The 13,299-nt window shown below is 45.4% G+C and overlaps 1 protein-coding gene and 1 long non-coding RNA gene across 2 annotated transcripts in view; both read left to right on the top strand.

Annotated features, from left to right (window-relative positions):
* Window positions 1–361: 361 nt before the first annotated feature.
* On the top strand, window positions 362–1,898 carry LOC136991305 (uncharacterized). The gene is made up of 3 exons (XR_010883542.1): window positions 362–625; window positions 876–988; window positions 1,636–1,898. It is a non-coding gene; the product is annotated as an uncharacterized lncRNA (long non-coding RNA).
* Window positions 1,899–4,608: 2,710 nt separating this feature from the next.
* CAB39L (calcium binding protein 39 like) overlaps window positions 4,609–13,299 on the top strand; it is a 43,354-nt gene continuing 34,663 nt past the window's right edge. The window contains 3 exon segments of the mRNA XM_067291970.1: window positions 4,609–4,654; window positions 13,033–13,077; window positions 13,079–13,181. Coding sequence (XP_067148071.1) covers window positions 4,653–4,654; window positions 13,033–13,077; window positions 13,079–13,181 — 150 coding nt within the window. The 5' untranslated portion in view covers window positions 4,609–4,652.

Genomic DNA, 13,299 nt, shown 5'->3' on the forward strand with positions numbered 1-13,299 from the left:
TTGACTTTTGATTGCCTGGGGCCTTGGCACCGAGCGATTTTGGGGGAAGGCAGGCATTTTTTTTGTGGCTGTTATTACGTGAGACCGCTCAGGGCTCTGGGATGCCAGAAGTAGCCTTGGAGGAGGTAGGCAGCCTGCAAGTGGGTGATTAAATGAGCAGAATTTATATATACGCGTTACATGTTTATTACTTGCCTCCCTAAGTTATTACTACCACGCTCATCATTTGAGCTCTGTGGTTTCTCTTTTCCATTGTAGAGAATAAATAGAAAGGGTAGGAATAATGGGCTGTTTTTTTCCCCCCCTTTGGTCCTTTCTAGATGGCATGATTTTAAGTTAAGAAAGCAAGGGCAAACATTTCTCCAAAGTGCTCTAACCATGCTTTAGCCTGAGGCCTGTGTTCACTTTAAAGGAGAAAGTATAATGGCATTTAAAGATGTGGAGGCTGGAGCCCTTTAGCAACATACAGAGATTTTTTTTTTTCAGTGTACTCAGAGTCTAAAGAGTTGTTGACTACTCGCAATTAGGTCGTTCCACGTTTGAGATGGCTACAAATTCCAAACCGAAGAAAACATAATTTCTTTTGAAATATTTAATAACCTCTTGGCAACAAAAAAAATAACAGGTAAGAGCACTGAGTACTTACCACTTAATTTATATGGGGTGGTTCAGGGCCTTTTCCTGGCACCTGGGAATTGATTGCGTGGAAGATGAAACGGCATGTTGGGAAAGGAGAGGAAAAGTCTCCCCTGCCCCTTCCGGCGCTCTCCCATGAATTGTGTCTCCTGTCCGCAGCACGAGGCTGGTGGCAGGCAGGTTTCTTGCTGTCCCTGTGTGTCAAGGGCTACCGTTAAGGTTACGGAGCATTTCCTCAGGGAGAAGACTGCCGGAGTGGAAGCGTAAATTGAGCGCATGTGAACACAGCGTGCTCCTCCGAGCCGTGAAAACGGGCAGATTGAGTCCGAAATGGAGGAAAACGGCTTTCCAGGTAATGATCTTAGGTTTACAGAGTGTTCTTACTCACAACGGGCTATGAATACTGCTGTGAGTGGGGTGAAAACAGCTTTTTCTGCTGTTATTCAAGCAACTGCTGGGCAGTGCACAGCAGCACTGAACGTTGTCTTGTAGCGGCAACAGAGGGGTGTCTTTTCACCTGTTGAAGCGTTGATGGGTGTACTACAGAAAGGTTATAATTTCCCTAGGGAGAGTTCAGCTAGAGGAAAAACAGGAGTTAATTCTCTTGAAAATCAAAATACGCAGAGGAAATCGATGACATAACAGACTTAGATGTCTGTGCTGTTTTGGGAAAAGCCAGTACCTTCAGTAGGAGCCCCAGGGCAGTTATTTTTATCGTCCGACTTGGTGTCTGCTCGAAGGCTGCGGCACCCCGTTAAACCACGCTCAGCATCAGGAGGAGCATAAGGTACCGCGGTGCAGATGGGTCCCCCTCGAGTTTGCAGCCCAGCCATGGGGTGGGGGCGAGCCGGGCACTGCGGGGGCGATGGCCCGGATCGGAACAGCGTGACCCACGTGCCCTCTGCGGCTGGCGGCCAACAGGACCGTTCCTGAAGGCTGCTCATCCCAAGCTGAGCTGGTGTCCACGACGCCCCTCGTGGGGCTTTCCTCCCTCTGTAGGCCACTGACGGGGCAACCTGAGTTACTTACCTGCAAGAGACGTCCTGCTGGGGACAGCTGAAGCAAAGTGAGGTGAATCCAGCCTTTGAGTCCATGTTGGAGGGATGTTTCAGTATCAGTTTGGAGCCCAAAATGCCGCTTGTGCCCCTCATTGCAGCGCTGCTGGGTGCAAAGCACCAGCCCAGGTTTTCCAGGGCTGCTATAGAAGCTGGTTTTCAGGACAACCCAAAAATATAGGGATGAGTTGTCCTGATGATCTGTTATGTAAAGCATAAGCACAAATCACAACGTGCTTCACAAAGAGCACGAGCCTGCTGATCTGAGGACAGCTCGGTGCCTCCTGCGCGGGTGCAGAAGTATGCAGCGAGGGCAAAGGAGCAGGGACCGCGTTGGTGCTGCTGTGCCCAAAAAAGAACAAGCGCTGACTGAAGCCAGGCGCGTTGCTGGTTCTTGACTCTTCCAAGTGACACTCTTTCAAGACTCCTGCGCGTCTTGCCTTGGTTAGGAAGTAGTGCTGCTAGTGAGGGGCGTTAGCTCTTTAAAAGGTTGATGTTTCGGCTGCCTCCCTCAGAAATGAGGTTAGAAACACTTCTCCGAGGCATCGTACTTCTCTGTTGCCTCTGCCGTAGGGCTGTGAATAGCTGCCCCAGGTGAGCCCTGAATTAAGATCTGCCGGGGCTGTGGAAGGTAATGCTGATACGCAGTGCAGGCAGAGATTAGCTTTCTCACACAAATGTCTTCATATACAGAATGATTTTTAATAATGTGAAACTTTGGCTGGACTTGACACTAAGAAAGAGGGGGCAGAAGGTGAAATCTCGCCCTGAGCTGGTGATTTCAACATAAATATACATGCAGTTCTCATCTGCGCTGAGGCTCGACAGAGGTCTGTGTGAGGATGGTATTTAAAACCCTGCACTGCTTGCAGTGGCCGGGAAAGCAGTTTCTTTTCTCTCTTCTTGATGCATGTGGGGGAAAGCCACTAGCAGTTCCCTTTGCATAGATGTGGCACTTGCTGGGAAATAGCTGCTGAGAGAGAAAAGTGGAGCATTAAAAATTCCCTTAATTGCATTTTGCTTTGTGTGCTTGCTAATAGCTGGTGTTACTTGTTGTTTCAGAATATTTTTATTGCATGATTCCCCCCCCGTCACATTACCATTTCAAAAATTACAGTAGGCTAACACATTTCTTCAGTGGAGTTTAAATTTTGCTCAGTGTATTGCAATTTTTTTTTCTTTTCTGAAAAAACGTGTTCTGATCTTTACGTTGTAATTTATAGTCAGGCTGGAAACAGCAGGGACTCGGGTTTCTCCGGGCAGGACTCCTTCTGCTGAAAGAGCTCATGCGTTAGCATGCTGATTATATTATTCTCTTGGAAGAGCAGAGCGTAGGTCGCCTCCCTTATTTGCACGCTGGGCAGGAAGGCACGGTGAATAACCGAGTCGCGGCAGTGGCGGGGCGCGAGGGCGGCACGGTGCCCGCCTCGCGCTGCGGGCCGGCAGGGCGATGGAAACCCGCGGCGGCGCTGCCAGGTCGTCGCACTTCTCGCCCTCGCCGAGGCTGCGGGCGGAGCTGCGGCTCGTCGCGGCGCTGGACACGCGTGCCGCCGCGACGGCGACCACGCGCCGGGGGGGACACGAGGCGGGGGGAGGCGGGGGGCGGGGGGAGGCGGGGGCGGCCGGGGGGGTCACGAGGTGGGGGGGGGCGGGGGGCGGGGGCGGCCGGGGGGCACGAGGCGGGGGGAGGCGGGGGCGGCCGGGGGGGTCACGAGGTGGGGGGAGGCGGGGGGCGGGGGCGGCCGGGGGGCACGAGGCGGGGGGAGGCGGGGGCGGCCGGGGGGGTCACGAGGTGGGGGGAGGCGGGGGCACGAGGCGGGGGGAGGCGGGAGGCGGGGGCGGCCGGGGGGGGGGTCACGAGGTGGGGGGAGGCGGGGGGCGGGGGCGGCCGGGGGGCACGAGGCGGGGGGAGGCGGGGGGAGGCGGGGGCGGCCGGGGGGGGTCACGAGGTGGGGGGAGGCGGGGGGAGGCGGGGGGAGGCGGGGGCGGCCGGGGGGCACGAGGCGGGGGGAGGCGGGGGCGGCCGGGGGGGGGGGTCACGAGGTGGGGGGAGGCGGGGGGCGGGAGGCGGGGGCGGCCGGGGGGCACGAGGCGGGGGGAGGCGGGAGGCGGGGGCGGCCGGGGGGGGTCACGAGGCGGGACGAGGCGGGGGCGCCGGAGGCCGAGGCGCCCGCGGCGCGGCGCGGGAAGGAGGAGGCGCGGCGAGGAGGCGAGCGAGGCCGGAGCCCGGCTGCCGCGGAGGGGAGGGGAAATCTACAGCCGCTCGGGGCGCGTGAGAGCCTGTGCGCGCCGCGGCGAGCGGGCAGCAGCGCCGCCGCCGCCGCCGGGCGGGAGGCTGCGCGCCGGGCTCTGGTTCTCGCTGCCACGCGCCGAGGACGAGGAGGAGGAGGAGGACGAGGACGGCCCGCAAGTGCGGGGAAGGGCAGCGAGGCGGGGGCGCCGCGGCGGCCGCGGGGCTGGCGCAGAGCTGTCCTCAGCACCGCGGCACGGAGCTGCCGGCCGCGGCTCAGGCGAGCCCGGACGCCTCTGCGCGGTGAGTAGGCGCTCGGATCGCCTCTGAATTACATAAAGTTAAGCGATTTGATAGAACTTGCCTTTGCTAGCTAGCAAGAGCGTTTTCAGCATATACTGCTCACTTACTTATTCTCTATAGTTGCGCCGTTAGCTATTTATAGCTTTGTAAACTGCGTTACCAGGAGTGGCTTGTTAAAAAAGGCAACCCTAAACAATACTCCTTCTGTTGCATAAGGCAGTGGCTCTGCAACCAAGCGCTCTGTGTCCATGGAAGATCTCTGGAAATGGGTTTATTTACAGTGCGGTTTCCAAAAATAAAATATCTGCACTATATCATTTCTCTTGCTCCTCTCTGCTGACTGCCTGCAGCTGCGGACTTTCTCCTGAGATGCAGAGGAATGAGAGCGTAGCCACTTGCAGAAGAAACTCGGGAGCTGTTAGAGATGAATGTAAGATGAGTATGTGTGTGAATTGTCACAAGAAACTATGTATGTCAGTTGACCATCTCTCTATTTATAGTTAATAGATCTTGTCAGCCTGACATACTGCTTCCATGAAATGGGCTTTTTGTAAAGTCTGTGTTCAGGCAAAACTTTCATTGAACTTGAGGGAAGGTTTTCTGAATAAAGACTTTCTTGGAGTAATTTGAGCAGTAAAGTGAAATGAGTGATATACCAAATTACTTTAATGTGTTCAGAAGCTATTAAAAGTACTGTGTCTGGCTTGCTAAAGACACAGGCAGGTTAATGCCGTTTAGAGAGGTAACTTTTAGTAATATGAAACAAAAAGCAAGAGCCTTATTAACATTCATCACGAATGGATTTAGAGGAAGTCCTATCCTCTCTTGGCTGCTGCCTATGTTATTTAAATTCTATAGCTAGTTTCCATTATTTCTGCAGTTATTATTATGATTAGAAATGGAAACTTAACTTGTTTTCCCTTTTACTTAAATAAACGAAAAACTGTTAAAGGATGTTATCTTAAAATTGTATGCACTTCAGAAACATTAGTTAAGAGACCTCCTTCTGCACTGCTGAGCTTGTGGGAGTTTTGCTCTGGACTACAATTAGGCATAGAATTGAATTCTTAATTTGTTAGGTTTGAAAGACCTTCTTGTTGATGAATGGAATTAGGGATCCCAAATATTCTCGACTCTCGCCAATCTTGCCAAATTTAGTGACTGTAAGATCCACTGGTTTCTTATATTTCTAGTTTTATTCAACACAGGCATAATAATCTGCTACTTCTAGCTAGTTTGTTAGCATCAGTGGTGGAGTCTGTGTAATCCTGTGGTACAAAGATGATCCTTGCAAGTATGAGTATGGATGAAACTTCTGCATGGTTTTAGAATCTGAATGTTATATAGCATTGTAACACATAAATATTGTTTTATAATATATGTTTTGTAATAGGTGCTGTAGCACAGGGTTTGCTATAATAAAAGCACGCTAGACAGCAAAGTCAAACACTCAGGATGTTCCTAACTTTAATTCTGGCATTTATCTGTATCAGTGTGGTTTGTCCTTACTGAGGATATACCCATTAAGGTTTAGCCTTGAATTACATAATCACACACTTGCACCTCCTTCCCTGTGATCACTGCCTTATCCTGGGTTTAGGTTGAGGAATGTCTCGGCTGTAGTGTCTGCTTCAGCAGCGCTGTCTCTCTACCCTCCTTCCTTCTTCTTTTCCCTCCCTGTTGTGTTGGTACAACTGTTTGTAAGACTATGAACTGGATTGGAAACCAGTTTGCCTTTTTTTCCCCCATGAGGCTTTTCTTTATCTTGGATCGGTTCCTTGGCCTGGTTCACCACATGGCCATGCAAAAACGCTGTACCAGTCCAGCAAAGGTTGTGGTGTGGGGATGTGACTAGGCGAGGGGTAGGATGGCTCTGTTGTGGAATGAAGCATTTATCAAATTGTGACCTCGGCAACCACATAGCTATTCAGTGTTTCATTTTATCCCCCATGTTTGCTGAGAGACTATGTAGGTTTTTTATTTTTATTGTATGGCATCCAAACCCTCAATTAAATATAAAATGTTTAGTTTCTTTGAGTGCTTCTATAGAGCAACATCACAGCACTTGAGTGGTCATCACCACCAATGCCTTTAATTTTATAACAGTATCATACAATTAAGTGATATCATTATTCCCATTCTATAGCGGTAGACAGACTAAGGGCAGAATTGCCTGTACATTTTCAGTGTCTGATCTTCAAGACACATGCCACCTGTTTAAAAAGGTGTGTGTTGCGGGGGAGTAGTAAGCATTACTGCAGTGTTTTGCATCTTCAAGGTAAAGTTTCACCCAGTACCCACCTTCATTCCAGGTACTTCCAAAGTCAGGAATGCAACAAGTAGCCAACTGCAAAGCTTATTATGAGTGAACTTCTGGGTTTTGGAGTAATGTTGTTGCAGAGCAGAGACAGTGTTCATCCATTCTAACATAAAACTGTTCTGTCTTCTCTTAATCTTTTGTCTCGTTTGCAATCTACCTTTCAAAATCTGCAATTTGTTGGGGCTTTTGCATGTAGATTCTCTTGTATAGCCCTGATTCATCCTGCTTGCTGAATGAAACATGGATCCAAGGAGGGAAACTGCACATGGGTGGACAGATTGGACTTGCCCAGGTGTTCATGTGTCTTCCGTTTCCCAGTTTGACTACTTGACCCTGTAATTGCAACAACTTTCCCAAATGTTGTGGGAGAAAGTAAGGAAGAGGGAATGAAGCATCTCATTCATTATGTAGAGACTCATCTAGCAAAACTGTGATGAAAGTGTGCTAATTAAAACCCCAAATGTATGGGTTTTATGCACACTGAAGTGAATAGAAAATGAAGATCTTTTTTCTTTCTATAAAAGAACCTCTCACCCAGGATGAATTAATAAAATGTTTTGATTCTGACAGATAAGTAGGTGAAGCCTGAGAGGTAAGAAAAAACAAATGTGTGATCCTTGCTTGTCTCAATTTGAAGGGAGGGAAATTATCCACTCATTCATTTTTGAATAGCAAATTGCTTGTCCAGAGGAACATCTGAGAAGAATGCATCGACTGGATCACATGCTCTCATTCTTCTGCTTGTGGGCAGGAGGAAGTGTTTGCTATTGAACTGCTTAACTGAGTCACTTTATAGTGGGATCGGCTGATGATTAGAGTAATGTTGCTGTCTACATTTTTCCTTCATTGTTCTTAAAAACTCAGCTTCACTGTAATCTGTTAAGAAAGTATATGATTAATAGCAAAGAAGAACTTGGGGAGAGTGGCTATAAACAGAACTAGATTTCTTAGTGCACTTCTTAGATGTATTAAAGAACTCTAGCTGCACTAATTTTTTTTTTAAAGTATATTCTCTTTATGAGCAGATTGGTTGGCAGAAGAGATGTTTGATGGCTGATAAAGCACAGGCTGGAGTGTCAAATGATTTAGCTTTTATTCTTGGCAAAGCCACTGATTTTTTTTATGTGGCCTTGGTCAAGTCTTCTAATCTTTCTGTGCTTCAGGTTCCCCTTTGTAGAGAGGGGAGAGTAAGAGTATGCGTGCAGCTTTTTTGGAAGTGTGTTTTCCATCTTAATTAAATGTTTGCAGATTTGGAGGTCCCTGAGGGAGGGCATGCTCTGAGTATAAAGGGTTGTTGTGTTATTTCTGAGAAGCTACTGAATACCCTAGAACTTACTTCCGGTAAACCTCATATGCCTCTGGATTCAACTAACTGCTTTAGTCTATGTGAAATGTTTTTTTCTTTCTTTATTCTGACTTTAACAGATATGGCTAAACATTTAAAAAGTGGTGCTTTAAAATGGTCTTTTGCTGTCTTTGTCACTTAAATAAAAGCAAAACCATTTTTCCACTGAATAACATTCCCTGAAAGTATTTTTGGGAGAGCAGGGCTCTGGAAACATGTTGGACTCTCCAGCACTGGAGGCTGAAATGTTCCGTTTGTAGCGGTAGCCAGAGCAGACTGTGGCAGTGCACTGTTCCTTGCACCGTGCTGCGCGAGCGTTTCCCCTGTGAGCAGGAGAGACAACCTCTGAGGCGGTCAAAGTGGGTCCAGTGAGATAGAGCTGTTTCTTTCCTTGGTCTCCTCAGCTCCTGACAAGAGTACAGGTGAACTACCATCGTCATGACTAGTGTTACAGAAGTTGGCCGTTCCACATTAGGAAATTAGAAGTGACTGCAGGGCATTTCTGATGATATAAAAACATATGCCACTGAATAACCATTAGATGGAAAAAGGTTTCCTGGAGAGTAGGAAGGGGGTTCGTTCAGCCCAGCCCCTTGCTGCCAAGCAACTGTGTCAAAAACTTATGAACAGATGCTCTGTGTCGTGCCTGGTTATTTCAAACTCTCAAAGTTCCTCCAGTGGTTAGAAACCTTCAATTTTCAGCATAAGTTTATTCATTGGCAGTTTATAGCTATTTGTTTGCGTGTAAATAATGGGTTGTTATTTTATTAGTTGAAATAACTTCTTGGTTTTCTGCTCACTATAATCCTGTTTCCTTGTGTTTTTGTTCTTAAGCTAACCAAGGTGAGCAATTTTAGTGTCCACTTACATGATAGTCTTTCCATTCTTCTCACCATCCTAGTGTTCTTTTCTGCACCAATTCTAATTTTGGTGGCATTTATTTGACTGTGGGTGTTCGGGATTGTGTACAGTAGTCCAGGTGAAGTTTCATCAATACTTTGTGCAAAAAAGTGAATACTGTATTTCCACTGGAAATTAATTTCTTAATTCATCATAGATTTGCATTTGTCTTTCTCCTGTCTGTAAAATATTGGTATAGTCACCAGGTGACTTTCTTTGTCATTTCTCATGGTAATTCCTCAGCTTGAAGCAGATACTCTCCTGTCTATAAGTGCATTACCTGATACTTTTAATTTTTATTCCATTTTATTACTTCAGTCCTTGAGACTATCCAGTTCCTTAGGTAGTGATATTTCAGTCCTCTTTGGTATTGATACCTTCCAGTTTTGTGTCATCAGAATTTGTTAGTAGGCTCTTAATTCTTACAGCTTTCTAAATAAGGTCCAGTCTCAAAATTGCTAGTGGCTTTCTCAGCAAATCAGCCTCCCTTTACACTGCAGTTTTCCTTTGATTGTTTTCCATTTTATTCAATTTAGTGTATTTCTCCTCAGATGCATGAGATCTACTGCATTTCCTGTGTCGAAAAATGTGCTTTCTTAACAAGAGATTGCAGTATGAGCTACTGTTGGTAAACCTGTGCTGCTTTTTTCAGTTTTCATTCCTTGTCTTTTTTCAATTATTTTTAGACAGGTTGCTGGAAAAAATGAAGCGTATACGGTCACACTGTCCATCTCTCATCCCACTTCTCTTCCAGTGGTAGCTTTTGAACTTACTGGTCCCTTTCAAGCAACCTTGACAGAGGGCTTGGTGTCTGGAAAATACTGAGGTCCAACAAATTAAATGAAAATAGGTGATGAAGGAATCAGAAATTTAAGCAAGATTAGTGCCTCTATTGAAGAGAAGAGCTTCCGAGTAGAGCTTGGGCAGAAGAGCGGTGATATAAGGAGGAGGACAGGGTAGAAATGCCCCAGCCATGGAGCCAAAGCTCATGCTTTCTTAGATGCTAGAGAATCCAGTCATGAGAAACAAATCTGGAGGGAAGGAGTCCTTGTTTTGTGGAACAGCCAGCAATAAGACTAAGGGGAGCAACTTCCAAACCTCAGCAAAGTGATTTTACCACCTTTTGCTTCTGTGTGTAATTGTGAAGAGCACGTGCCCACTAGGAGATTCATGCATGGAAAAGGAAAGCTGACTTGAGTTTGATGGTAACCTTACCACTACATATTTTCTGAAGTGTTGCATGAATGGAAACTCCTGCCAGATGCTGATGGGTTAAATACTGTGTCCTGGAAAGGAGTAAATCCCAGGGAGATCTTAGATGCCTGTTTCTGTCCATTAATGGCCATCATTTCCCCTTTTCCCCTCCATCTCCCTCCACTTGCATACAATGGATGCTTTGCTTTGTATGTAAGATTGATAAATGAAATGGAGAATTGGCTCTGTTCGGCAGAGAGACGAACCCAACAGTCTCCTGAGTCCCTTCCTGCCGTATTATCAGTGATTTTGCTGTTGTGATTAGGATACTGGTAGGATCTGAAGTGAAGTTTAAGGATCAGTTATCACTGAGCAGTGCTGTGGTGAGTCAGGGGTGAGCTGGGACTATACAGCAGAAAAGTCCTAGTCTAGCTACTGCACTAGAAAATCATGCTGGAGCTATAGCAACATCAGTGATTATTTAAATACATACATTATGTTCTAGATAGGTATGTAAGTTATTTCTTTTTTTTGGGGGGGGGGGGACGGGGGAAGGGAAGCGTTTGTAATACATAGTCAATGTACCAGTTAGAAATATGGACTTTTAATCTCAGAACTTGTAGTTTGTGACTCCTTTGGTTTAAAAATTAAATGATCTCCTCTTATGCTTTTCCTCGTTTGGAGACATCTAGAAGGGGGAGATGAAAGGCTCTCTTTAGTAATCTGAATTAACCTGCCACACCTAGGTGGAAAATAATTTTTTCTAAAATGCAACATACCAGTTAGGCTTCTGCTCTCAGGATCCTTCTCATGCATCTTCATAGCCTCATGCCTTGTCTTCACGGATAATAAAACCACGCAGAATCAGGTCCTTTGCTAAGTGTGTTCTCTACTGCTGATCTTTTAATTGCCGAATACTTGGGGTTGTAGAGTGCTTGCTAGCAGCTTTCCAACAAATTTATTGCGTAAGGCTTGATTTGGCTGTAAGCATGAAGTGAACCGGTGAGAGGCTCGTTCTTTCCCAGGACATGTATGTAGGTGAACGTGCCCAAGTGAGCTAGTTGCTGGGTATGCCTGGTCGTCAGTCTTACATGCCGGCACGTCGAGAGGTGCGACTCTGCTCCATTGCTAGTCAAGGTGGTGCTGCCAAAAATCAGAGTTACGAGCTCCATGGGAGCAGTGCTAAGCACTCGTTTTGCCTCCTTGGTCTAGAGCTCAGCCAAGTATTGAAGGTTACATAGCCAAAACTTCAGAAATAAAAATCGGTTTGAACTGAACCACACAGAGCTTGAAAATGGAAACCTGAACTTTCAGAAGCTGAATGTGAAAATATTTCTGTAAAACTAACCTAGCAACAAATGAAGAACTATGTACAATTTCATCTTTTCTGGATACCATTAAGGAACTTTCGTTTTAAATGTGACATTTTAAAATATTTCCTTCATGTAATAAAAACTGTTCTTGTAAAGATAATATGCAAAAATATTTTGAAATGTTTTTAACAAGATATTAGGGCAGAGTCTGTCTGGATTTTTTTTTAAGTACTCCTATGGTTTGGAAGCAAAATTTACAGTTTTATATGATTGCTATTTATTATTTGTAAGAGAAAGTGTATATATAATCTGTGTGTTAATTCTATACAATATTTTGGGATTAGTACCACCTGGATACGTGGCACAAATGGGATCATGGTTCATGACAGACTCGGAAGCATTTCAGTAATAACAACAACAGCGTGAGAGAAGTGTGTTCTCTGGGACCACTGGGAAAATGCTACACAGTTCTGCTTTGCTTTTTTTTTGTTTGTTTTTTAATATATGTTATGCTTATTTAATTCTCTCCTTTAAAACCTCTTGTATAATGTTTTTTTAAATTGTAAGAGATGAAAAAGAATAAGGAAACTGGAGTGATTTGTGTATATGTGTGCTTTCACAAGTAATCTTGCAAACGTGTATGGGGGAGGTTGATGGTTACTGTTGTCTTTTGTTGTGGAAGGAGATGAAGGTTGGAGATTATTTTTTGGGTTTTGTGTTTTTTGTCGTCCTCATGTCCTGCAAACTGCAATGCAGGCCAGAATGATGCTGTGCTCTCCCTGTAAAGTGGTACTGGCTTAACCGAAGCATAATCTAGTCTTTTCCAGTTACTTCAGTAGATATTTGTATCAGCCCCTCAGCAAAACCCATGGGAGTTCACAACTTAATGCTCTGTAGGATCAGAAACCTGCTAAAACTAAGCTACTTGGTTTCTTTCATGTATTTATACACTGATGTGGTATTTGCCTTTCCAGCCATGCAGAGGAAGAATGTTTTAAATTAAACAAACAAAAATATTTTCATTAAAATGCTCTGTCTTTCATTTAAATGTCATGAAAACATTTGTGTCCATATTTGGGCCTGATCCTCTGTTCCATATTTAAGTCAGGCAAAGTTTTACATAAGTGGGATCTGAACCCGCAGGTACTGAAGGATTCTTGAAGTCTGTCAGACTTAGGGGGTCGCTTAAACTACTTCATTTCAAGAACCTTTAGACTGGAGAGAGGAAAAAAAAAAAGCAATTGAATAAGAATGAGTGGTGACTGAGAAGCTGGGACCTTATCTTGCAGTGTTTTAAACAAAGGACACATTTGGTATGCTGGCTTCTGAAGTTCCTCTGCATCTAGGTAACACTGGCAAAGCTTGGCAAAAAACAAACAAACAAAACAACCCCCAGAAATGCAGTGGAACCTGCCAGATATTTAATGTCCAAAAATGTCAGATGTTTTGCACGCAGACTCACCGGAGCACTGAACATGAGCTGTAGGTCTGAGGCTTTAGAGAGCACCCAGCTCCTACATAAGTGCCAAGTAGCTGCTTTCAGCATGCTCATGATGGCTTGTGATTCTTGCATGAGCTTGCAGTAGCTGTATCCCAGAATTTGTGTGGCTTATGAGTAGTTGCAGCAAGATGTAGTGCCTGAGGCACAGCTGTTTCTTGTACATAATGTCTTTGTGTATTTTATTGCAGTTTTGTATAAACCTTAAAAGCTATTTTTGTTTCTCATTTGGTTTAAGGCAGTCCTCTTCTATACTGAAAGAAGAAATCCAGGTGAAGAAAAAACATGCCTTTGTTTAGTAAATCGCACAAAAATCCTGCTGAGATTGTGAAAATTCTGAAAGAAAACATGGCCATATTGGAAAAACAAGAAAAAAAAACAGACAAGGTATGAGGTAATGTTGTAGAAGATCGATAAGGTTTTTATACTGGGGGAACAGCAGCATAAAGGGAATGAAATTGTGTTCACCTGCTGCCCTGATTCTGCAGGCACTTTCACATGTAAG

The sequence above is a fragment of the Apteryx mantelli genome, chromosome 1 (assembly GCF_036417845.1).
Source record: "Apteryx mantelli isolate bAptMan1 chromosome 1, bAptMan1.hap1, whole genome shotgun sequence".
Classification (NCBI taxonomy): Eukaryota; Metazoa; Chordata; class Aves; order Apterygiformes; family Apterygidae; genus Apteryx; species Apteryx mantelli.